General features: G+C 37.4%; 1 protein-coding gene across 13 annotated transcripts in view; it reads right to left on the bottom strand.

The window, feature by feature from the left end:
* Positions 1–27,292, bottom strand: part of DZIP3 (DAZ interacting zinc finger protein 3) — a 102,039-nt gene that overhangs the window by 69,091 nt on the left and 5,656 nt on the right. For 12 of the 13 annotated variants that reach the window (XR_006888230.1, XR_006888231.1, XM_046658592.1 and 9 more), the window contains exons 2-4: positions 16,826–16,927; positions 13,929–13,995; positions 11,344–11,499 (exon numbers count right to left, since the gene is read on the bottom strand). Coding sequence is in view for 11 of the 13 variants with exons in the window: in XM_046658592.1 (XP_046514548.1) it covers positions 11,344–11,499; positions 13,929–13,995; positions 16,826–16,857 (255 nt within the window). In the remaining 2 variants the exon portion in view is untranslated. The remainder of the gene's footprint in view (positions 1–11,343; positions 11,500–13,928; positions 13,996–16,825; positions 16,928–27,292) is intronic. The other variant, XM_046658595.1, reaches the window with a different exon arrangement.

The following is a 27,292-nucleotide window of genomic DNA, read 5'->3' as shown; positions in this document are numbered from 1 at the left end:
CTTTCAACTATTTCCTCAAAACACTAAAAAGCATTCCTATGCCTGCCAAGGAGTTGGCAACGTCCACTCCTACTTCAGAGGAAAGTGGTAATCCCTCTTTATTCTCATACCTTCTATTCTCCAGCATAGCTAAAATCTCCCTTCCAGCCCTGAACCTGTGGTAAGCAAGAACACTGGCCCTAATACCAATACCAGCACAAGCCATCTTATGCTGTGATCTGATGGGAACCAAGCTAATATATGATTTATTATTACTATAGTTTGTTATTTACACGGATTAAATGAAAGGAAGGACTATGTCTTATCTTTGTGTTTATTCCCCAATGCCTTGTATCCATAAGTGCTTGGCTTAAATTCCATTATCTGTTTAATGATAATATTACCTGTGTGGAAAGTTTAATCTACACTTTAACTTGGTTTCCAGTAGTCAATAGTTTCCTGTTGTTCTTCTAGTTAACTGGATACTTTATTTCAGTCTCCCCAGCACTCAATTCAATGAATCTTTTCTCCATCAACACACACTCCCTAGCATACTCCACTGTAGCGTTTTTAAATAGTGCCCACACACTGACAGTTTCCAAATCTATATTTCCAGCTCAGAACTATCACCTGAATTCCAGACTCATATCCAGCCATTTACTCAACAATATCTCTTGAATTTGAATAGGCATATAAAACATAAGACTGAAGTTCTACCTCTGCCAAATAAGTAGTTTCAAATCGATCCTCTCAATGAGAACTAAAAAAGCTGCAAAAAATATAAAAACTATTTTTTTGAGAGCAATGGAAAGCTACCGAGGCACTTAAAATGTCTGGGGCCAACATGCAAGAGAGGCAGAAGGCCCAGACATGAGACTGACTTTTGGAGCCACTTTTCTCCTTAAAGCAATTGCCATATTCAGTTGTGGCTGGGAGGCTGAGACAGCAGGCAGAGATTTTACCAGAATTGCAGCACTGGGGGAAAATTGGAGTGCATGACCTTTCAAGGAAGAGGGGCCCTGGTAAACACCTGATTCTTTTGGTTGGGACTCTGAAGAAACACACCTTTGGAGTAAGAGTGTCTGTTTTGGTTGCAATTGGAAGGAGACCCTAACGCAAGGATTTGAATACAAGTAGTTTATTTGGGAGGTGCAGAGAACAATGGCAGGGGAGTGAGGAGTGATACAGGGAAGGGAAAATAGGCTTTAAATTAACGTGTGTTATTAAGCTAGTTACCCATGGTCTGAAGCTAGGGTTAATACAATATGGGAACTCTTTGAAAAGTACAAGCCTCAGTATCATCCAACTCAAGAGGAGAGAGAACTGGGATATTTATAAGGCTTACTGACTGACTGCTTTCTGCAGTGAGGGGGGAGTATTAATTCCTTGGAACTTCTGAACTGCCATGAGAAGTACAGTCTTCTGCAGTTCCAGGAAAAAAGCCCTGAGGCATAGAGATATAAATACTGAAAACTGGAAACCGTCCAGAGCATACTGAAATGATAGAGGCCAAGGGGCCAAGGGGTATGGGCAGGGCATTGACAGTATCTGCTACACAAGGTACACCTTAAATAGACCCTTTCTCACAGAAGTAAAGCTTGGAATCATCTTAACCCCTAGTTGAATTATGTGATCTAACAGAAAAGCACAAGTATTACTAAAAGATTTTGTCCGGAGAAGATCCAAGATGGCGCCGTGAGTAGTCCTCTTTGTCTCTCCCCCTTCGAGTCTACAATTATTTGGACACTTATCGCTTGACAAAGGATATCCAGACAGCATCTCAGGACGTCTGAGATACCCACGCGACTATACATCAAAAGGCGGACGGACTTTCCTCCGGGAGGATGTGGAAATAGGTGAAAACTCTCCGACCCCGACCGAGAAGCCTAGTACCCGCAAGCGGCTTTCTTCCAACGGACGCCCCCAGAGGATCTGCACACATCTAGGGCAGGAGCGAGCACACAACAGAGGAGCGACGGTGGAAACAGGTGACCAGAACCCTACCTAAACCCCCCGCAATTACTCCTAAACGCAGAGGGAAACTTTGGAGTTGCACACCTGAGCCTGCGGGGAGAGTCTCTCCCCGCCATTGGCGGGGAGACCCCGCCTGGTGTTCGCGGCGCCCGGAGGGTCCCAGAGAGAGTCGCTGAGGGTACGGAGGTCTCCCAGCTGCCGTTGCCCGCCCCATGGGACTAGGGATTGCCGGAGATCTCGGAGAGGACTGGGGCTGGGGGAAGCTTCAAGGGCCGGCTCTGCGACCCGGAGGGGAAGCGCTGGAGTTCCGCCTGGGCAGCAGACAAAACTCTCTGTCTGCCATTAGCAGAGGGGCCACGCCCAGCATTCACGGCTCCAGGAGAGGCCGGGAGAGAATCCCAGAGGGCGGGGCGACCCCCAGCTGCTGTTGCCCGCCCCGTGGGACTAGGGATAGCTGGAGATCTCGGAGAGGACTGGGGCTGGGGGGAGTTCCAGAGACCCAGCTCCGTAGCCTAGGGGGAAACCCTACAGGCTCACAGCAGCCTTAGGGAAAGCCTCTGCACAGCACCAGTAGAAGGCACCCAGCCAGCAGCCACAAGGCTGGAAGACCCCAGGGCAAAAGCAGCATAGCTAGGTGAACTAACCACAGACTGTAGAAGATGCCAATAGCTCTCCTGCGACCCATAGAGGACAAGTGAGATTTTGTGGGTGCCGACAGCAACGGAGTGACAAATATAAGTGATCCCACCCCTGGCCGCTGGAAAAGCCCATAACACCGTTGCAGACCCCAAGGAGGGAGCACATCTAGGTGGGCTGCAACAGTAGGCACCAGCAGCCTGAAGCCCCCCTGTGACGGCCCCCACAGCAGAGGAGGGAATCCAAAGGACCACTGTGGCTACGAGGAGGGGCCCAGGCCCAGTTAGCAACTGCGGACAGGGTTCCTGGTTGGTGCAGTATAAACAGCTGCTCCCCCACCGCAGCAGCTGGAACAAGTGAAAGGAGCAACTAAACTCTATCTCCATGCGGAGGCACAAATCAACAACATCAAGCAATATGAAAAAATACATTAAGTCTCCAGAACAGAAAGAAAGTAACAAATACACAGAAAACAATCCCAAAGAAAATGAGATATATAACCTAAATGATGATGACTTCAAAACAGCCATCATTAAAATACTCAATGAGTTAAGAGAGAATTCTGACCGACAACTCAACGAGTTCAGGAGCTATGTCACAAAAGAGTTTGATACGATAAAGAAGAACCAAACAGAAATATTGGAAATGAAGAACACAATAGAGGAGATTAAGAAAAATCTAGATGCTCTGAACAGTAGGGCTGATAATATGGAGGAAAGAATTAGCAATTTGGAAGATGGCAATATAGAATTGCTGCAGGCAGAGGAAGAGAGAGAAGCAAGACTAAAAAGAAATGAAGAAACTCTCCGAGAATTATCAGACACAATTAGGAGATGCAACGTAAGGATTATAGGTATACCAGAGGGAGAAGAGAAGGAGAAAGGGGCAGAAAGCCTATTCAAAGAAATAATGGCCGAGAACTTCCCAAATCTGGTGAGAGAGATGGGTCTTCAGGTGACAGAAGCCAATAGATCTCCAAACTTTATCAATGCAAGAAGACCAACTCCACGGCATATAGTAGTGAAGCTAGCAAAAGTCAACGACAAGGAGAAAATACTAAGGACAGCCAGGCAAAAGAAACTAACCTACAAAGGAACCCCCATCAGGCTATCAGCAGATTTCTCAGCAGAAACTTTACAGGCTAGAAGAGAGTGGAATGATATATTCAAAAATCTGAAGGACAAAAATCTACAGCCGAGAATTCTCTACCCAGCGAAAATATCCTTCAAATACGATGGAGAAATAAAAACTTTCCAAGATAAACAAAAATTAAGGGAGTTCATTGCCACAAAACCTCCTCTACAGGAAATCCTCAGGAAAACCCTCATTCCTGAAAAATCCAAAAAAGGAAAGGGGCTACAAAACCAAGAGCAGAGGAGATAAGTAGAAGGACAACAACAGAGAGTAGCAGCTCTACATCAGAACAGATTAAACCATGGGACGAGAAACAAAGGAAACTGAAGAAAACCGGAAAACAAGACACAAAATGGTAGTGGTAGGACCCCACATCTCAATAATCACTCTAAATGTAAATGGATTGAACTCCCCAATCAAAAGACACAGAGTGGCAGGATGGATCAAAGAACAAGATCCAACAATATGCTGCCTCCAGGAAACACACCTCAGCCCCAAAGACAAACACAGACTCAGAGTGAAGGGATGGAGAACAATACTCCAAGCTAATAATGAACAAAAGAAAGCAGGTGTCGCTATACTAATATCAGACAAGGTAGACTTCAAAGCAAAACAGATAAAGAAAGATAAAGAGGGACAGTATATAATGATAAAAGGGACTCCCCACCAAGAAGACATAACACTTATATACGCACCCAACACAGGAGCACCAAAATTTGTAAAGCAACTCTTAATAGAACTAAAAGAAGACATCAACAACAATACAATAATAGTAGGGGACCTCAACACACCATTAACACCAATGGACAGAACATCCAGACAGAAAATCAACAAGGAAATAATAGAATTAAATGAAAAACTAGACCAGATGGACTTAATAGATATATATAGAACACTTCATCCAAAAACAGCAGGTTACACATTCTTCTCAAGTGCACATGGAACATTCTCAAGGATTGACCATATTTTGGGAACCAAAGCAAACATCAATAAATACAAGAGAATTGAAATAATATCAAGCATCTTTTCTGATCATAATGCTATTAAACTAGAAATCAACTATAAGAAAAAAGCAGAGAAAGGTGCAAAAATGTGGAGACTAAACAACACGCTTCTCAACAAACAATGGATCATTGAAGAAATTAAAGAAGAAATCAAATTTTATCTGGAGACTAATGAAAATGAGAACACGACATACCAAATCATTTGGGATGCAGCAAAAGCAGTCCTAAGAGGGAAATTCATCGCAATACAGGCTCACCTCACTAAACAAGAAAAAGCTCACATAAGCAACCTCAAACGACACCTAACAGAACTAGAAAAAGAAGAACAAACAAAGCCCAGAGTCAGTAGAAGGAGGGAAATAATAAAAGTAAGAGCAGAAATAAACGATATTGAAACAAAAAAGACAATAGAAAGGATCAATGAAACAAAGAGTTGGTTCTTCGAAAGAATTAACAAAATTGACAAACCCCTAGCCAGACTCACCAAGAAAAGAAGAGAGAAACCACAAATTAATAAAATTAGGAATGACAGAGGAGAAATCACAACAGATACCAATGAAATACAAGAGATCATAAGAGAATACTATGAAAAACTATATGCAAACAAATTGAACAACCTGGAAGAAATGGACAAATTCCTAGACTCCTACAATCTCCCCAAACTGAATCAGGAAGAAATGGAGAATCTGAATAGGTCAATAACAAGTAAGGAAATAGAAACGGTAATCAAAAACCTCCACAAAAATAAGAGTCCAGGACCAGACGGCTTCTCTGGAGAATTCTACCAAACATTCAAAGAAGACTTAATACCTATTCTCCTCAAACTGTTCCAGAAAATTGAGAAAGATGGAGAACTCCCTAACACATTCTATGAAGCCAACATCACTCTGATCCCCAAACCCGACAAGGACAACACAAAGAAGGAGAACTACAGGCCGATATCACTGATGAACATAGATGCAAAAATCCTCAACAAAATTTTGGCAAACCGAATACAGCAATACATGAAAAAGATTATACACCATGATCAAGTGGGATTTATACCAGGGACACAGGGATGGTTCAACATCCGCAAGTCAATCAACGTGATACACTACATCAACAAAATGAAAAACAAAAACCACATGATCATCTCAATAGACGCAGAGAAAGCATTCGACAAGATCCAACACCCATTTATGATAAAAACCCTCAGTAAAATGGGTATAGAAGGAAAGTACCTCAACATAATAAAGGCCATATATGATAGACCCACAGCCAACATCATACTCAATGGACAAAAGCTGAAAGCCATCCCTCTGAGGACAGGAACAAGACAAGGGTGCCCACTTTCACCACTCCTATTCAATATAGTACTGGAGGTGCTGGCCAGAGCAATTCGGCAGGAAAAAGAAATAAAAGGAATCCAAATAGGTAACGAAGAAGTAAAACTCTCGCTGTTTGCAGACGACATGATCTTATATATAGAAAACCCCAAAGAATCCATAGAAATCTATTAGAAATAATCAACAACTACAGCAAAGTAGCAGGGTATAAAATTAATGTGCATAAATCAGTAGCATTTCTATACACTAACAATGAACTAACAGAAAAAGAACTCAAGAACTCAATCCCATTCACCATCGCAACGAAAAGAATAAAATACCTTGGGATAAACTTAACCAAGGAAGTGAAGGATCTATACAATGAAAACTACAAGACTTTCTTGAAAGAAATTGACGATGACATAAAGAGATGGAAAGACATTCCTTGCACATGGATTGGAATAATAAACATAGTTAAAATGTCCATACTACCTAAAGCAATATACAGATTCAATGCTATCCCAATCAGAATCCCAAGAACATTCTTCACAGAAATTGAACAAACAATCCTAAAATTCATATGGGGCAACAAAAGACCGCGAATTGCTAAAGCAATCCTGAGCAAAAACAAAGCCGGCGGAATCACAATCCCCTATTTCAAAACATACTACAAAGCTACAGTGATCAAAACAGCATGGTACTGGTACAAAAACAGGTCCACAGATCAATGGAACAGAATTGAAAGCCCAGAGATAAAACCACACATCTATGGACAGCTAATCTTCGACAAAGGAGCAGAGGGCCTACAATGGAGAAAAGAAAGTCTCTTCAACAAATGGTGCTGGGAAAACTGGACAGCCACATGCAAAAGATTGAAAATCGACAATTCTTTTTCACCACACACCAAAATAAACTCAAAATGGATCAAAGACCTAAAGATTAGGCCTGAGACAATAAGTCTTTTGGAAGAGAATATAGGCAGTACACTCTTTGACATCAGTTTCAAAAGAATCTTTTCGGACACTGTAACTCCTCAGTTGAGGGAAACAATAGAAAGAATAAACAAATGGGACTTCATCAGACTAAAGAGCTTCTTCAAGGCAAGGGAAAACAAGATTGAAACAAAAAAACAGCTCACTAATTGGGAAAAAATATTTACAAGCCACTTATCTGACAAAGAGTTAATCTCCATAATATACAAAGAACTCACACTGCTTAACAACAAAAAAACAAACAACCCGATCAAAAAATGGGCAGAGGACATGAACAGACATTTCTCAAAAGAAGATATGAATATGGCCAATAGACACATGAAAAGATGTTCATCATTGCTAATCATCAGGGAAATGCAAATCAAAACTACACTAAGATATCACCTTACACCCGTTAGATTGGCAAAAACATCCAAAACCAAGAGTGACAAATGTTGGAGAGGATGTGGTGAAAAAGGAACCCTCATACACTGTTGGTGGGAATGCAAACTGGTACAGCCACTATGGAAAACAGTATGGAGATTTCTCAAAAAGTTAAAAATAGAAATACCCTATGACCCAGCCATCCCATTACTGGGTATCTATCCTAAGAACCTGATATCAGAAATCTCAAGAGTCCATTGCACCCCTATGTTCATCGCAGCATTATTTACAATAGCCAAGACGTGGAACCAGGCTACATGCCCAGAAACTGATGATTGGATAAAGAAGATGTGGTATATATACACAATGGAATACTACTCAGCCATAAAAAAAGACAAAATTGGCCCATTCACAACAATGTGGATGGACCTCGAGGGTATTATGTTAAGCGAAATAAGCCAGTCAGAGAAAGACGAACTCTATATGACTCCACTCATAGGTGGAAGTTAGTATATTGATAAGGAGATCTGATCAGTGGTTACCAGGGAAAAGGGGGGTTGGGGGGAGGGCACAGAGGGGGAAGTGGTGTACCCACAACATGACTAACAAAAATGTACAACTGAAATCTCACAAGGTTGTAATCTATCATAACATTAATAAAAAAAAAAAAAAAAGATTTTGTCCAGTTTTTCTAGTTCTTCTCAAAGGAAGGTTACTCTAAACCAACCCAGGCAGCCACTCTAAGTAGCAGAATTCTCTATTATCCTTCAGATGACCATGGAATTTGTACTGTTTTCATGTTCATTCATGATTTTGGTTATTCTTCCCTTCTTTCTTTTTCTTTGAACATTTTTACCAGGCATTTATCAATTTTATTGGTCTTTTCAAAAAGCCGTGTTGTGGGTTTATTGACCTCTTTTATGTTTTATTCTATTTTATTAGTTTTAGCTATCTTTATTCCTTCTTTTGACTTTGTTTTTAATTTGCTGTTCTTCCATTAACCTGTTGAACTTTATGTTTAGATGACTGGTATTCAACCTTGTTTCTTTTTTTAATATATGTATTTTAAGCTATAAAGATTCCTTGAAGCAAAGCTTTTACCTAATAATGTAAGTTTTGGTATATATTTTTTATTCAGTTCAAAATTTATCTAATTCCCATTGTGATTTCTTCTTTGACAAATGAGTTACCTAGATTAGAGGTATATGTCTTAATTTAGGAACAATAGTTTATCTTCCTATTATTGATTTCTAAATTAATTGTACAGTAGTTAGAGAACATGTATGTTTTGATTCTTTGAAATGTGATGAGACTTGCTTTGTGACCTAGTATATGGTCAATATTTGTAAATGTTCTGTGTGCACTTGAAAAGAATGTATATTCTGCCACTGTCTGCTACAGTGTGTGTGTGTGTGTGTGTGTGTGTGTGTGTGTATCAATTAGACCAAGTTTGCTACAGCTCTACTGTGTCCATGTTCTATCAGTTATTAAGAGAACTACATTAAAATCTCCCATTGGGATTGTTGATTTGTGCATTTACCCATTAGTACTATCAATTTTTATCATCTTATCATACATAAAAGTTCTGTATACATTTGGGTCTACTTCTGGAATTTGTCTTCTATTTTCTAGACTTGTCTGGAAAGTCAAGAGCAAGTAACACAATCTTTTAGTTATTAGAGCTTCATAATAAGTTTTAATACCTAAGTGGTATTCCCAGGCATTCTCCCCTACACTTCTCTTTCATAATTTTCTTGGCTAGTCTTCCTTTTATTTCCCATTTGAACTTTAGAATTAGCTTTTAGTAACAATAACAAAAAAATCCTTTATCATTTTTATTGGAATTATATGATATTTGTAAATTTTAATTCAGGAAAATTGACAGCTTTATCACATTGTCTTCCTACATGTATTACTTTCCCTTCAAGTCTTCTTTTCTTAACCTTTAATAGAGTTTTAGAGACATTTTATTTATTGTTTTAATATAGAGTATTGATTTTTAAACTTAATTTGAAGAAAATCAGAGTGCGTGAGTCCTCGCTAAAATTCAGATTTCCAGATCTACTCCCAGAGATTCTGATTCTTTAGGACTAGTTCGGGGTGCAGATAGTCTGATGCAGGTGACTTACAAGAAACTTCAAGAAATACTAGTTTGTATCTTGCATATTTCTTAAGTGTTTTCCTGGGCATTTTACCTTTTTGTTGCTATTATAAATAAGAATTTTTCTTTTTCTTTTTACCCTCTAATTGACTATATTGCTTGCATACATAAAGGCTACCTGATTTCCGTTTCTTACTGTTGTTTCTGGGCAATTTCGAAAAAATAAGAGGGAATAGTGGCATTACTGCATCAATTTCAAACCAGAATTCATACTGTGGTAAATTATCTCAGTTAAGGTTATAATAGTATATACAAAGTCTTTAGATATTTTCAATTTGAATTTTTAATCATAATAGTATTAATTTGTTTCATGGAAATAACTAATGATGTATTCTTTCACAGAAAAGGCAAATGTGGCCTTTTCAAAACACCTATGGTATTTTGCCCACTTCCTCCCAAATTAACTGCCACAAAGAAAAGAGGAGGTCATTTTCTTTAACTTTGGAAAATTCCATTAATTTAAGAATTATACCCATCTTGTGCTGAAAGTTTCCACAAATTATCTAGAAAAACTATTTGCAAGATGAAAATCTATAATATATTCTCTAGAATATTTATTTCACTCATAAATCCAAAAGTTTGGAGCATTATTTTTCTTACTCTTACATTTTTAAAAAATTTGTCAACATTTTACAGATTAGGAAAACTGAAAGCAGTCCCCTGTCCCAGAGTGGCATGTTATAGGTTATCAGTAGAATTAGAATAAACACTGGACCTTACATTCAACAGTTTACAAGCTACTAATCCATTTCCTACCATTGTTCTTGAAAGGCTAGCACCAACTATATTTATTTCATGAGTAAAAGTCCATAGTCAAGACTGACACCAAAGCCCTTCACAAGAAGTAAGATGAAGATTTCCAGAACTTAGCTGGACTGTTGTGGTAAACAAAAAAGAAAAGAAAGAAAGAGTCATTGTGAAATAATAATACATACATATATTGATCTCTGTTCCTAGTTCCTACTAATATTTGGTCACTGACCCTGGTTCCTGACACAGAGCTCCTAAAACCCTTGGAATTTCCTAGGTGATAGGATTGTCTTTTGTTCTAATGAGGTGACTCTTGGTGGGCTCCTGGATAGCGGCTGGTCACCAGAAACAAGGAGCCACGATTAAAAGCTTGGAACTTTAAGCCCCATCCCCTACTCCCACAGAGGGGCTGGAAATCAATTAATAATTGATCATACCTACATGATGAAGCCTCCATAAAAATCCTAAAAGTACGAGGTTCACAGAACTTCCAGTTTGGTGAACATATCCACGTGCCAGGAGGGTGGTGCATCTCAACTCCATAGCAATAAAACTCCTGCACTCGAGACCCTTTCAGACCTTGTCCTACATTTCTCTTCATCTGGCTGTTCATCCGTATCCTTTTTCATACCCTTTATTACGTATTAAACTGATAAACATAAGCAAGCATTTCCCTGAGTTCTGTGAGCTGTTCTAGCAAATTACTGAACCCAAAAGTTTCAACTTATAGCCAGTTGGTCAGAAGTACCGGAGACAGCCTAAGACTTGCAAATGGCATCTGAAGTCAGGGCGGTCTTGTGGGACTGAGCCCTTAATTTGTGGGATCTGATGCCAACGCCAGGTAGATAGCGTCAGAATTAAAGTGACTTGTAGGACACCAAGCTAGTTTTGGAGAATTGGTCAGTGTGGAAATAAACTCACACATCCAGTGTCAGAAGTGTTGTGAGTGTGGTAGTAATGTGAGAGTAAAGGAACATGGTATGTTTTCCCTAGATAGTCATATACAGAGCTGCACTTCTGCCCTCAAAAACAAATTATGATCTTACCTGTATAGTTTGGAAAGAAAAATCTTCTTGTAAGAACTTCTTAATGTGAGGGACCACACCTTTTGGTAGAGTATTAATTGCATTCAATAACTTCTTCACTTCTAATAGTAGGTTAACAGGGACAAGATCAGTAGGTGTGTCGTTTTCCTGTTTGTCCTACAAGACATTATTTATTAAAAATTTACATTCTTATTTATTCTAATATTAAAACCAGCCAAAGTATTAAAAAAAAAAAGTGCTTCTACATACTCTGTGTAGATCACTGTGACAGAACTACAGAAAATCCAAATAAGAATAAGGCATTCTCTCTGTTCTCAAGGAACTTACAATACAGCATGAAGTTTAAGGCCAAAACTCAAGAAATTTTAATATAGGGAAAGCCATCATAAACTCATTTGGAAGTTATAAACAAAGTAGAGATTCAAAGACGGAATAATTATACCCCTTTTTTGTAAGGTGGGAGGAGGGGAAACATGAATGACTTTAGGTTTAAATGTGAGCTAGGCCTTAAAAAACAGTTGCCCTTGAGAAATACACAGCATGTATTGAATTGGTTCATTTAAGGCATAAAAAATACTAAATTTAAAATAGTATATAGCTTATACTACATAATAATATGAAAATCATATCTAAGAGTGCTTTTTATATTATATGGCTGATACATCAGCTACTAAACACATAGTAATTTGAAAATGAACAGAATTGTAATCATTTAAATTATAAATGAAGGAGTAAAATAGAATGACTCTTAACCCCTCAATTCAGTCAGAGCTGAGTAAGAAGCAATAATTTCGGGACTTCAGGAACTGATTCTTACAGACTTAATAAAGCCATTATTAATGGTTAATTGATAGCTATATAGTCAAGTCCTGCTGGACTGTCTATTAACATTAGTTGTAAGAAATGAGTGGGCAACAGAAATGGCTAAAGGACCTGGAACATATAAATGATGGCCTTTCTTCAAACCTTAATAAGACACCACAGTTCCTATAACTTATTGAAACTGTGGGAATATGAATAAGTTGCTGCTAACCTATGAAAATCGGAACAGACATCATCTTACTGCAGAGGCCATGTAGCATTTGAATCACTAAAAATGCCCTGGTGATGACTGACTCTGACTGTCAGGTCTCTAACAGACCTGGAACTACCCAGGAAAGTGACTAGGAACCATAAAGTCCATTGCAAGACTATCTGCTTACTCTCCTGTTCTGGCTTTGAGTCTTAAATTAAGATTCCTTCATCCTTATCAATACTTAACAAATACACCTTACTTTTTATAGTACTTCACTATATAAAAATTACATCCAAAAATGTAGGAAAACTTTAATAGTTTGACAAATCTTGGTGAAGGATATTTAAGCGTTGGTTGTACTATTCATACAACTTTTCTGTAGGTTTGAAATTTTTCAAAAAGTTAAAAAAAAAAAACTTCCACACTGTCAGTAGTGCTTATATTTCAAACTAAAGGTCAATTATACAGTCAGAAGTAACCAAAGAATCATCTAACACTAATTACAAAATTGATACACAAGCAAGATTATGGCATGAATAAAATTTTGTCAACAGGAAATACCATAAGCTTCATGACTGTTAAGTATTTCTCTTATTATAAATACAATTTTTTTAAGTTAGTCATTAAAATATTTGATACTGAATTCATTTTTGCAAAATTGATTTAGCATCTAAACCAAATTCAAGTCAAAGTTTCTACTTCCCTTGCCTTTTGGAAATAGGCAAATCTGAATCTAGAAATGTCTTTTTTGGATCTAATCCCTCTGGTTGAACTGCATGTCTCTGCATACATGTGAACATGTTACATTTCCTCTGCAATATTTTTTATGGTGACAACCTCATGCAGGTGAATACTATGATTATTTTATGTTTATATATTTTCTCCTCCTAAGTTATTTGATAACTTTTACAAACTTTACTAAGAAGTGGACATCAATCATTATATATGTGGAAGGTGAAAACTGCACCAACAAGAAGCTAACAAACAAATACCCCTTTACTTATTCTTCACTAAATATAAGCATATGTGTTGTGTGCATGTGTGTGTATTTTATCTACCATAAAGCATACCATGACTGGCAATGAAAAGCTTATATTAATGTACATTCAGTTATTCTCTTTCATTACTGGAAGTTCTAACATTAAAGACGATAAAAATATGGAAGAAAATTAACTTCAGAAGCAACTCAGTGAAATTTCTTACTAAATAAAATTCTCTGTATGTGTATGTTTTCTTTGTCTGTGTATAGTTTTCATTTTGTTTGGATTTTGCTTTTAAAAGACAAATAAGAGATTTCTTAAAACACAGTTAGAACGTTTCCAGGCAAGTCAATTCAACTGTCTACTAATTTTAACTTATAGTGAGGATTGGTGCTTAAGAAGATAACTTTGAGATGCAAGTTATCAAAGAAAGATTTAATTATGACCGTAATTTTACATATTAAAGTAGGAAATTGGACTCACTTCAAAATTTTTAACAGATAATTAAACTGGATTTAGCATTACAATCTCATACATAATTAATAATTATTAATTAAGTAACAGTTAATGAAAATTCAATCTTCTCTTACCAGTTGATCAGTTGATTTTTCTACCTTATTCTCGGTTTCCTCAGTCTGCTCCTCTACAGGATGATCCCTATTTTAAATGAAAAAGAAGGGTGTATTCAGAGCATCTCCTTACAAAGAACACAATTAAATTGCAGTAGTAAAGAATCGAACAGGTGAATTTTTGTCTGAAAGTTTCACAAGTGTGTATGTATCAAAGACTGTTAATGGTGGTAGGTGCCATATCTCTTTAGGGACTCAAGTTAAAGAAAAGAAATTATGCTATGCCCTCACTGGATGGTGGGAGAGAGAACAGAAAGCTGATATAAAAAACTTTTCATCTTTAACAGACACACAATATAGACCAGTATTCAGTATTCTGAAGCCTCTCAAGGTTTGAGAAAGAGTACAAAATGTTCTCAAATGTATACTCTACTTGCTAACTCCATTTCATAATCATTCACTCTTTAACCCAGTAGTTCTCAGTCCAAGATGCATATTAAAATCCCTGTGAAGCTTTCAAAACATCCAGATGATCAAACCCTACTTCAGAGCTTCTTAATCAAAGAGTGGGAAATGAGCTGCTATATTTCCCACAGGTTCCATAACAAATTTTGTTGTGTAATCTTAACTAATTCTCACTCCCTCCCCAACATTAAAATAGGTTACTAATGAAATCCGATTTGCTATTCCTACAAAGCTAAGCTTTGTTTTAGTTCTTCATTCTACTTGGCTTTTCTGGATCATTTAACACTATCCATCACACCTTTCAATCCTCCTTGAAAACCGCTGCATTCTTTGCTGCTGCTGGTTCTCCTCTGAGCCCTGAGAAGCTAGGCACTTCTGAGTTTGTACCACTGGCTATCCCTCTTCCTCTCATTCATCGTATTCATTTATTATTTTAATAATATTTAATATAGGACTGTTTACATTAACACTACCAACCCATGCTCCCTGTGTTTTAGAACAGGAAGGTACATCAGGTGTCATAAATGGCAGCCACTATATTCTCTAACTGATGTCCAGAGAGGATATATAACTTGTACTAAGTTCTATACCTAGACAGTAGTAAAGCTAAAACTAGACAACACAGGCTAGGATTTTTCTTTTGCTCATCTTCTATTTTTACCACCTGTATCCTTTTTCTGCTGCTGGGAGCTGAAATTTTGCTATAACGATATATCCTAAATATACATAGTATATATAGTAATCTTCCATTTTTAGCCTTTTTTTTTAACTACATTTTCTATTAAATCAATCTCATTTATGCCCATGTATAAATACTCTCAGATAGGGATCAGGCCCTTCTTAAACACTACTTAAACTCCAAGTATCTATCCCAACATCTGACATAAAGTAGGTACTTAGATATTTATTGAATGAATAAATATAAAAACAAATAAATTAGTGAGCAAAAGTCCATGAATTCAAATAGCATCCCATTCTAATGATCCCCAAATCTATCTCCAGCCCTAACTGCTCTTTGATGCTACAGCTACATAGTTCCATCTACCTACTTGACAACCTCCACAGGGATATCTTAGCAGAACCTCAACCTCTTCACGTCCAAAACTAAACCCATTATCTGGCCTCTCTTTCTTTCTCACACACACATAAACCTGTCTCTCCTTTTTGATGCCAATGTTAGCTAATGGTATATATTTCCTTCTGGTCACTAGAAAACTTTGAGCCACCTCTGCTTCTCTTTTGCCCCTTTTCTCATATTTAAGCAGTCACAGAATTCTGTTCATTCTAGTTCTATAAACCCCTCCTTTATTACTGTTTCTTATTCCTATCAGTACAAGCCTTCATCAGCTTCTTCCTGAACTATTACAAGTGCTGTATCTTGTCATCCCATCCTTCCCACTATTGATAGTAGTCTTTCCGAACTACAGTGTAAAATTTCCTTTCTCTTCTTAAAATGTCAATGGCTCTGCACAAAATACAGCTCACTTCCGCCTCCGTAGCAGGACACTCGAAATCCTCCCCAAGAATTTATCTTAAGCCTTTTTCTTGCTGTTTCCTCATGCAAATGACCTCCCATCCCCTCAGCTTCTACACCTATCAAAATGCTTCTTATCCTTTAAAGTTCAGTTCAAATGTCACTTTGTGGAAACCTACTCAACCTTCAGTCAATAATTAGTTTTCCTTTCTATATACACACAGCAACTCTAATATAACACTTATGCATCTATTTTGTCTAACGATATAATAGCTTTTTACATGTGTTCCTACTACATCATAATTCTAAGTACACAAATTTTGTCTCAGTCTTTATTCCCTAAGCACCAAGGAGGTCGGTAAATGCTTGTAAAATAAATCAACAGATCACATTGCTTATTATATGAGACAGCTCAAGGTGGGAGAGAGATCTCCAGTAGTAACGTGCTGTTTAGTATTATATGGGAGAGGTATCCGCAGGCTGAACTTGCCCTGGTTGGAGGGCACAGATTGTCATTAGGCCTGGGCCCAGCTGAACCACTCCGTAGAGTCTTCTGTTATGGTTAGGTTACCTTCTATACAATGGGAATAATAATAGCATCCACCTCATAGAGTTGTTATGATGTTTATGTAAGTTAACATTTGTAAAAGCTTTTAAAACAATGCCTGGCAAAGAGTAAGTCTATGTACGTGCTTGTTAAATGATAAATAAAACATTATTTTGGTGAGAATGCCCCAAGTGTAGCAAGCTGTGGTACATTTTTTAATTCTTAGCTCTTTAGCCAGGGGTGGTCCTTAGAGAAATTTGCTAAAATTAGATTTCACTCAGTCTATATTCCCCACTAATCAAAGTTGCTAAATTGTCTTGTAACATAAGGACATCTCATTCGCACTAGCTTCCCAAGGTTATATGGAAAAGACAAATGTCATATTTTCGGAAAGCAACAAATGCAGTTGGTTTTTATCAACCTATCCCTTACCTTACAAAAAATTCTTCTGGTAGAGAATCCATGCTGCACAACGTTCTTTTGCAAGTCTTATTCCAATGCTTGTAGACTGACTTTTACCACTGTTGTTTAAAGCTGAAAAGAAAGTAATATTTTTAGTGGGAAGATAGGAGCATTACATTCTTCCTCCCCACATGTATGAGTGAAGAAAATTTTGAAACTGCTATAAAAGAAAATGAAAATCACATAGTTTCAGCAACCAAACATAAATTACTGCCTACCTTTTAATATACTTAATTTTTCCCAAGCACAGGTATATTTTACCAATTTGTAATCATATTAAATAGACAATGTTACACTATCTTTTTCACCACTGAACACTATATCAAAAGCATCTCTCATATGATTTTATGCTCCTAGTAAACATCTTAAATGACTACACAATAGTTGGTTGACTGGGGTTTCCTTGACCATTTCCCTACAGACGGACATTTAGATTGTTTGCATTTTTTTTTCATTATAAATAATTAGTTTTGTATTAAATTCCATTGTCCATAAAGTCTTTTCTACTATTCATTATTATTTTCTTACAATAAATTCTCAGAAGCAGAATTCCCAGGTCAAAAAACAAAGATTTTGGGGCTTAGTGGGGACCTGTAGCCTAGTGGTTAAGTTTGGTGAGCTCTCCTTTGGCAGCCCAGGTTCAGTTCCTGGGCACAGACCTACACCACTAGTTGGCGTCCATGCTGTGGCAGCCACCCACATACAAAACAGAGGAAGACTGGCACAGATGTTAGCTCAGGGCCAATCTTCCTCAGCAAAAACAACAACAACAACAACAACAACAAAAACAACTATTTTAAGCCTCCTGGTGCATATTGCTAAATGGCTTCCCAAAAGGTTTGTACTAATTTATTTCCCACAGAGGTATATGCATTCCTGTTTAACACAATCTTGATAGCACTAATTGTTTTGTTTTCTTTTAGTCTAAAAGTAACATTTAGCTACTTTTTCCCAAAATTGTATGATTCTGTATCTCCATAAAATAGTAGAGGTGGGATGCAAAAAACTCTTGCATACTCTGCTTCAAAAATTAATGGATGTTGTGGATGTTTTCTGAAAGAAAAACAATACTGAGGCAACACAAATGAAAACAAAAAGGGTAATAGAGTCTCAGTATATGTTTATTTATACAGCTCTCAATTTAACCATCCCAAGACCAACTCTTCTAAACTTAGTTCTATTTGATCCCTTTTACTAAGAGTTCAAGCCTCTAGACTCCATTCCCCTCTGCTAGGCTGACTTCCCTTTCTGATCCCACTGTACAGAAGCCCAGGAAGTATTAAAGCAAACATAAGTAACACTATTGCTTGGTGCTTTGGGGCAAAGAAAGAAATGATGAGGAGAAACAAAAGAAAGTGGCAGCAATAGCATAAATAAAACAGAACTAGAGAGTCTTGCTGCCAAGCACAAGACTGGACAAAGTTTCTCACTTGCTGCCTCTGGACCACATATTTATCTCAGTAACTGAGTAGCCAGTTTCTCTAATAGAATATTTAATATATACCCAATAAACTAGATTAGTAGACTTTTGGAAGCCCATTACTAAAAGGCAATTCAGCATAGGTGATTCCCAAATCAAGAAAACGTGTTCCACAAGATAATTTGTAAGTCATCTATTAAGAATTCAGATTGTGTTTACTCAAAAGAACATTGTTTTACATGATGCTAAGTCTCGCAAAAAGCCAGAAAAACCTACTTAACACAAAGAGAGGAAGAAAACACTGCAGGACCTGAACCCTCCTAAGCTTTGAGGTCTGAGTATCCTGTCATTAATGAGCTTAAATGGGGAAGGGGTAACTCAGTTCCTGGTATAAAGGCCAAAAGAAGTCCCATGGGATCATCTGCAAAACAAGTATTCCTACTTATGAGACTATCTATATTCTATATTTGACTCACACCAGCTCTAAGTTACAGAGTCTCGAGAGACAAGGGTAGTTCCCCAACAATTCAAGGCTAACTAATACTTCTTAATCAAAACACAAATGTGAAGATTCAAATACACACAGACCATCCAAATTTCCTCAAAACAAATTTCCTTAAAACAGACAGCTTTCTAACACCTCTTAGTTTTTTGCCCATCCCTAACAAAACTAGCATTGTGATCAAACTGTTCTTTTTTTATGGTTTCTATAACCTCACTGATTAATTTAATAAAAAGCAACAGTTAGGCATCATTTCATATACAGAGCACACAAACATATGCCTCTTCCAGAGAAAACAATCCCCTCATTTCCAGAATTTAAAAGCTCAGACACGGATAATTCTCCCTCTGATAAGCTCTCCTTCAGTCAGTAGCTGTTTGCACTGACTACAAGGCTGAGACAAAGGGAGGAAAATCCTCTGGCAACAAGGTAGAGAGGACGGAAGGTCTCTGCTCAGCTATTCAGTGTTCAGCTTGAAAAAGAAAAGGGCGTAAAATTAATCAACAAATCTGAAGACATGGATCCTGAATTAAGAGTTAAGAAAGGCTACTGGCTTTCTATTTCAGCCTGCTTAAAAATACAACCTGTGCTGAATCTCTGTGCTGAACGGTTTTCCAGGAGAGGACCATCAATCCCATCATTCCTCAGGAGCTGAGCAGAGGCAAAGACACCAGCAATAGCGGCAGCAGGAGCACTTTACAGCCTCCACTGGGAAGGAGGGCATAAGCAACTAGCAACAGAGAGGAAGTAGCCAGCCTGAAACGTTATCACTGTGCTTCCAAGATAACCCAAGGTTCTCATTGTTCTAGAAAAGGCTGAAGGAAACCTTTAAAATCAGGGTTAACATGGGAGAAGGGGTGAATCTGGTTTCCCCCGGTGTATTCATTTCAATAGACTTTTTCTGTCAACAGGAAACGAAAAATTAACTCTGCCTTCCTGGAAATGAGGGACTGCTCTTTGGCAGGACCTATTCAGGTTCTGGCTGATTGATCAGAGGACAAGCTAAAGTTCAGTGTAAATTTACAGCACAGCTTTATCCACCAACCAAGATGATTTTATCTGCAGGCTGTTTTACTGGTTGAAAAATAAGGTACTGCCTTCCATATCTTGACAACAGTAAATGCCTTTCTTACTGCTCCCTCTGAGCTCCCAGCTCCCACTTTCCCTCTTACCTACTGAAATTATGACAACCTTTTTTTTAAATACTAAAAGGTTTCATTTCCCCATTTTTTAAGCTGTGCTTATTCACATCAAAGCACTCTTGTTTATAAGCTGTTAATCATTCATTTAAACATTTACCTGTAGCACTCTTGTCACCTCCCTAAACTGTACACAGGCACATTATTTTTTAAATCTACTCAAATGCTCATCTTAATTAAGTCACCTGACCAAGTCAGAGGCTCTAATTGGCCACCAAGTTTATATTTCAATGTGTCGGGCAGATATCCCATGAATTTGTACCCTTGTCAGCTCTGGCACTTAGAGATCAGAAGATGCCAGGGGGGAAATGAATGTCAGTACAAAAACAATAAAAATAAAGCTTGCTTTTCTCAATGCTGTTAGCATGAAAAGAAAATAATGTACTTAGTATTTTTCAGGAGAGGAGTTCAGTTATTGAGAACTTTTATTATGCCCACTAAATCAGTGTTTCTTGGTCTTAGCACTATTGACATTTGGGGCTGGATAAATCTTTGTTATGGGAAGTTGTCTATGCATTGCAACTAACAATGTTGCAATAAACAACCTTGAACATGCAACTTGGTAAAAATTTTGATAGGTATTTTAAAAAACTGGATTTACTACTTCAGCATTAAATTAAAAATGTAATAAATTAAAAACTCCAGAAGTTCATGGGTCTGTTAGCAAAGCAAACTCTGACACTGCTATTTATCACTTCTGTTAGATTTTGCCAAAAGAATTCCAAAAAACTTCTAAAGAGGCTGAGATGTGAGATGTTTGGGCCACAGATGAGAAGTACAGTAACCACTTCAAGACAAAAAAATATGAAAAGGACACTTCCTAGGAATAAATCAAGACATTTATGATGGGAGTTACTTAGAAGCAAAATTTTAACTATTATTGATCTGATTATGTCTGCTAGACAAGCATCAACAGCCATTCTTGGTAGCTTTTAAAGTAGTAAAGCAGGAGTTCTGTAGCTCTAGCACTCTCAAAGTCATTATTTCTCATACGTTAGAAAGCTCCAGGTAGACAAGAACAGCTAGGGCCATGCGGTTAGACTCAAAGAATAATAGATTGTACCATTATTTTGTTATTAGCCATGTTAAAAATCAACAAAATATACTGATTATTTGGCTTTCTAACTCTTCATTAGTTTCTTCCATTTTTGTATTTGTTTAATTTCTTGGACCACAAAATGAACATACCTAGACATGGGTGGCAAAAACATTATTTTCCCCCAAAGTAAAAATATATAGTTTGCTTAGGCAAACTCCAGGACTGATGGACGATGCTTGGAAAATCTCTGCAAAAGTTATCAGAAGCTGAGGATATTTTATGCCCCAAAAGATCAAGGTATTCATTGTCCATCTCAGCTCTTGCCATTTTGCAAAGATCATTGTTAGCACTGTCTGGCATCTCATAACAGAAAGCAAGAACCTTGCAATGTTTACCTACTGCCCCCTCCTTATAAATCTGCCAAAATAGGAAATTTCCTTGCCAAAATTAGTATCTTGTCAGAAGCAGGTTTTTAATTCTCTTCAGATCTATCCAGGCAGTTACTTTTGGTCTTACACAGCAAACCTAAAGAATATATATTAATTTGTTTTGACTATTTGGAATGTACCTACATTAAATATGCACAGTTTAGGATTTACCTGAAAAAAATCATCCAGGTTTTAAACTACCCATCAATTTCAGGTTGTTTACAGGTAGCATTGCCAAAACAAGGCTATTCAGAAATGTAGCTAGGAACCAATGGAAGCAGCATATGTTACCCCTTAGCAAATTCTCCAAAAACGGACTGTTTTCAGCAATTTAAAAATATTATGTTGTCATTACAGTTGTTAGACTATAATGAAAAAAGAAAGGAAACAAGACAGAATGTTGAGACATGACGCATGTAGAGATGATAATCAAGCAGGGAATGGAGGATACAACACGTACTCTACCTCGGACCAATGACAAAGCGTACCCTACCCAAATCCAACTAGATCCACCCATGTGAGAAAACTGGCTACACCTCATTATCTCAGAAAGGCATAAATTTGTAAGAAGGGTTCAGGTAAGAAGGTAGATCAAGCTTTTGGTTATGAAGAGTTTCCTTTCATATAAAATTAACTAGGTGTATTAAATTGGTTTCATTGAAAATAAGATTAATTTTCATCAGCTCCAATATGTTAAGCTCTGGGCTATGTACTTATGTACATTAAATAGACATCTGATCTTCATGCAACTCTGAAAGATAAACATTATAGCAATCCACTTTAAAAATTAAGAAAATGAGGCTTAGAAAGCTAATAAATCAATAAGAGCAGGAATTCATGCCCAAGTTTCACCAACTAAAAATTCCATGTTCTTTCCACTATGTCCCATTAAGTGCAATATTTGACTTTACACAAGCTTAGTACAATTATAAGCTAAACTAAATAATATGCACAAAGACAAACACACAGAAACAAAACTACTTATATGATCTTACTGGTTAGTAAATGATACTGTAAAGATAATTAATCATGCCATCTTAATATTTCATAGCATATTATTCACATTACTTTTGCTAAGAGAATTCATTTGTTCAACAAAACAGTTCAGAACAATGCCAGATACCTTATATGGTAGTGAAATAAATAATAATTAATGCCTGCCTAAATGCTCTGTTAAGGTTAAAGATTTTGGAGAAGTCTCTAAATTTTTTTGATCATATATCCCTAAAGCAATAAATCTGAGCATACAATGAAAACATATGAATAGCAATTCATTTAGGAATTATGTACAGGTATTACTATAATATAAAATTTAAAAGAATGAGATTAAAATAAGTAGACTTGGGATCAAGATGGCAGACAAGGAAAATCCCAGGCTTGCCTCCTCCCAAAACTAAAACTACATATAGAGCAATTACCTCTGAGAATGACTTGAACACTAACAGAAAAGGTTTTCCACAAATAGGGATATAAAGAAAAAGCCACATCAAGATGGGTAGGAGGGGCAGAGATGTGGTCTGGCGGGGACCCACACCCTCAGCAGCGTGACCCCACAGGTGGAAGGGATATCACAGCCACAGAGGTCCTCCCTGAGGAGTGAGGGGTCTAAATCCCACATTGGGCTCCCCCACTTGGGGGACCTGCACTGGGAAGGCAAGCTCTCACAATGACTGGCTTTCAAAACCAGCAGGGATTACATCCAGGAGAATCAGAGGGCTGTAGGAAACCAAGACTCCTCTCTTAAAGGGTGCACAAAAACTCACTTGCTCCAGTCCCAGTGAAAAAGTGGCAGCTTGAAAAGCGCCTCAATCATATATGAAGGAAATTCATTGACTAATTTTAGGGCATGTGCTGGAGGAGCAGGGAACAAGACAAAGATGGCCACTCCCACCACACTTATCCAACATAGTACTGGAAATCCTAGCCATGGCAATCAGACAAGAAAAAGAAATAAAAGACAGCCAAATTGGAAAGGAAGAAGTAAAACTGTCACTGTTTGCAGATGACGTGACACTATATATAGAAAATCCTAAAGACTCCACCAAAAAACTATTAGAACTAACAAATAAATTCAATAAAGTTGTAGGGTACAAAATTAATATACAGAAATATGTTGTATTTCTGTACAATAACGATCTGTTAGAGAAATCAAGAATACAATCCCATTTACAATTGAATCAAAAAGACTAAAATATCTAGAAATAAATTTAACCAAGGAGGTAAAAGACAGGTACTCTGAAAACTATATGACACTGATGAAAGAAACTGAAGATGACACAAATAAATGGAGAGATATACCATGCTCATGGATGGGAAGAATTAATATTGTTAAAATGCACATACTATCTGAAGCAGTCTACAGATTCAATGCAATCCCTATCAAAATACCAACGGCATTTTTTACAGAACTAGAACAAATAATCATAAAATTTGTACGGAAACACAAAAGACCCCAAATAGCTAAAGCAATCTTGAAAAAGAACAACAAAGATAGAGGGGCCGGTTCCGTGGCCGAGTGGTTAAGTTCGCGCAGTCCGCTTCGGAGGTCCAGGATTCGGATCCTGGGCACGGACATGGCACTGCTCATCAGGCCACGTTGAGGCGGCATCCCACATCCCACAACTAGAAGGACCTGTAACTAAGATATACAACTATGTACCAGGGGGGTTTGGGAAATAAAGCAGGAAAAAAAAAAAAAAGATTGGCAACAGTTGTTAGCTCAGGTGCCAATCTTTAAAAAAAAAACAAAGATAGAGGTATTATGCTCCCTGCTTTTGATTACTATTACTATTACAAAGCTATAGTAATCAAAACTGTATGGTACTGACATAGAAACAGACACATACAGCAATGGAAAAAGATAGAAAGCCTAGAAATAAACTCCTGCTTATATGGTCAATTAATCTGCGACAAGGGAGGCAAGAATACACAATGGTGTAGATAAAATTGGACAGCTACATGCAAAAGGATGAAACTGGATCACTTTCTTACACCACATACAAAAATAAATCAAAATGTACATATACAAAATAAATGTAAGACCTGAAACCATAAAACTCCTAGAAGAAAACATAGGCAGCAAACTCTTTGACATGGGTCTTAACTGTATTTTTTTGGATCTGTCTCCTAAGGCAAGGGCAACAAAAGCAAAAACAAACAAATGGGACTACAACAAACTACAAAGCTTTCACACAGCAAAGGAAACCACCAAGAAAACGAAAAGCCTACCTACTAAATGGGAGAAGATATTTGCAAATCATATGTCCAATAAGGGGTTAATTTCCAAACTATATAGAGAACTCACACAACTCAATATCAAAAAATGAACAATCCAATTAGAAAATAGGCAGAGGACCTGAATAGACATTTTTCCAAAGAAGATAAACAGATGGCTAACAGAAACATGAAAAGATGCTCAATATCACTAACCTGGAAAATGCAGATCAAAACCATAGTAAGATATCACCTCACACTTGTCAGAATGGCTATCGTCAAAAGATAAATAACAAGTGTTGGAGAGGATGTAGAGAAAAGGCAATGCTCATGCGTTGTTGGTGGGAATGTAAATTGGTGCAACCACTATGGAAAACAGGATGGCAATTCCTTGAAAAATTAAAAATAGAATTATCATATAATCCAGCAATTCCACTTCTGGATATTTACCTGAAGAAAACAAAAACTACTTTGGAAGACATAAGCACCTCTATGGTCACTGAAGCATTATTTACAATAGCCAAGATATGGAAGCAACCTAAGTGTCCATCAAAAATGAATGGATAAAGAAGATGTCATGTGTATATATATATATATATACACACATACACACACACACAATGGAATATTACTCAGCTATATAAAAGTATGAAATCTTGCCATTTGTGACAACATAGATGGACCTAGAGGGTATTATGCTAAATAGAATAAGTCAGAGAAAGACAAACACCGTATGTTTTCACTTATATGTGGACTCTAAAACAAAACAAACAAAAAAAAACACCAGAAAAAGACTCATAAGATACAGAGAACAAACTAGTGGTTGCCAGAGGGGAGGCAGGTAGGGGATTCGGCAAAACAGGTGAAGAGGATTAAGAGGTACAAACTTCCATTTATAAAATAAATAAGTCACAGTGACGTAATATACAGCATAGGGAATATAGTCAATAATATTATAATAACTTTGTATGGTGATAGATAGTTATTAGACTTACCATGGTGATCATTTCCTAATGTATATAGATGTATACCTAAAACTAACTGTATACCTAAAACTAATACCTAAACACCTAAACTAACATGACATTGTATGTCAACCATATTTCAATAAAAAATAAATAAAAATAAATGCTTACACTAACCAAAAAATAAAAATAAAGTAAAATAAGTAAAAAGAAAAATTCTAATATTTGTTCCCACACCCCAGTAGACAGTTTCACATATGCCAATGTGTGCATACTCCACTTTGGACAACATTGTCTTAGAAAACAGCTTAACAATTTAATTCAGGAAACAGATATCTACCCATTTCGTGAATTGGATAATATTTATTTTCTGAAAGACCAGATATTTAAAAGGGAGATATGCAGAGGACCTTGCTCTGCACAAAGTAGGCCTTCAATAAATACTAGTTACAATTAAAAATGATTACCGTACCCTAACTTAAAATTTTGTCACTTTTATCTTATCTATAAAATTGGATTCAGAAACAATACATAGTACTTATGGGTTTTTTGAAGAAAATGCAAACTTCCGATTCTGGGATATGAAATTAGATATGAAAATGAGGGAAAAACATTTATCCAAATTATCCAAACCTTGTAGTCTTAACCTAGAATTGAATTCTGTGAAATGCATAGGAAAAAAAATTGGAAAGTGAGAAAGTTAATTTTATGGATTGGAAATCATTTAGAGAGTACTGTAATTTAATACTTGATAGTTAGGAAACGAAACAGGAAGAAGAATAACTGTAAAGGGAGAATAATTTTGGTTTAGGTTTTCTGGCTTTGTGATGAAGGCAACATTTCCGGAAAATGAAAGTTGACATTGACTCTATAGACTTCGTTTTTTGACTCTGTATGAGGGTAAAATCAATTTAATATTAGTATTTAAATCGTTTTAGCCAGACATCATTAGGACATGGTATCCAAATGACCCCATGCCCAGACCTCTGCCAATTTTCTACCACTGGATTTCTCTGCCTTGAATCTTTGGAACCTGGGCCAATGGAACTTTTGTTCTACCTGCTGTTTATGCCTACTGAATAATCTCCTGGTTTTAGATTTGGCTTCATGTCCCTGCTAGAATGGAAGCTCCAAGAAGTCAGGAAATTTTGTCTTTTTTTTATCCCTCTGCTATAGCCCTAGTGCCTAGAACAGCACGTGGAACACTTTAAGCACTCAATATTGATTTAAAGAACGAAGCCACCCATCCTTCTACATCCCTCAAGGCCACTGAATGCAGAAGAGGGAGCCCGTGTGTTGGTTCAGACTGCCTTCTCTGCCAACCTAGAGTCCTCCTTTAGAAGTCAAGAGCAGCCTGTATGCTACAAATAAGACTGATCCCTGGGGCCGGCCCAGTGGCCGAGTGGTTAAGTTCACATGCTCCGCTGTGGCGGCCCAGCGTTTCGCCAGTTCAGATCCTGGCGTGGACATGGCACCGCTCATCGAGCCATACTAAGGCCGGGTCCCACATAGCACAACCAGAGGCACTCACAACTAGAATACACAACTATGTACTGAGGGGCTTTGGGGAGAAGAAGAAGAAGAAAAGAAGATTGGCAACAGTTGTTAGCTCAGGTGCCAATGTTAAAAAAAAAAAAAAAAAAAAAGACCGATCCCTGCAGGCAATCATGG

The sequence above is a fragment of the Equus quagga genome, chromosome 4 (genome assembly GCF_021613505.1).
Source record: "Equus quagga isolate Etosha38 chromosome 4, UCLA_HA_Equagga_1.0, whole genome shotgun sequence".
Classification (NCBI taxonomy): Eukaryota; Metazoa; Chordata; class Mammalia; order Perissodactyla; family Equidae; genus Equus; species Equus quagga.
This window is presented reverse-complemented; position numbering and strand designations above follow the sequence as displayed.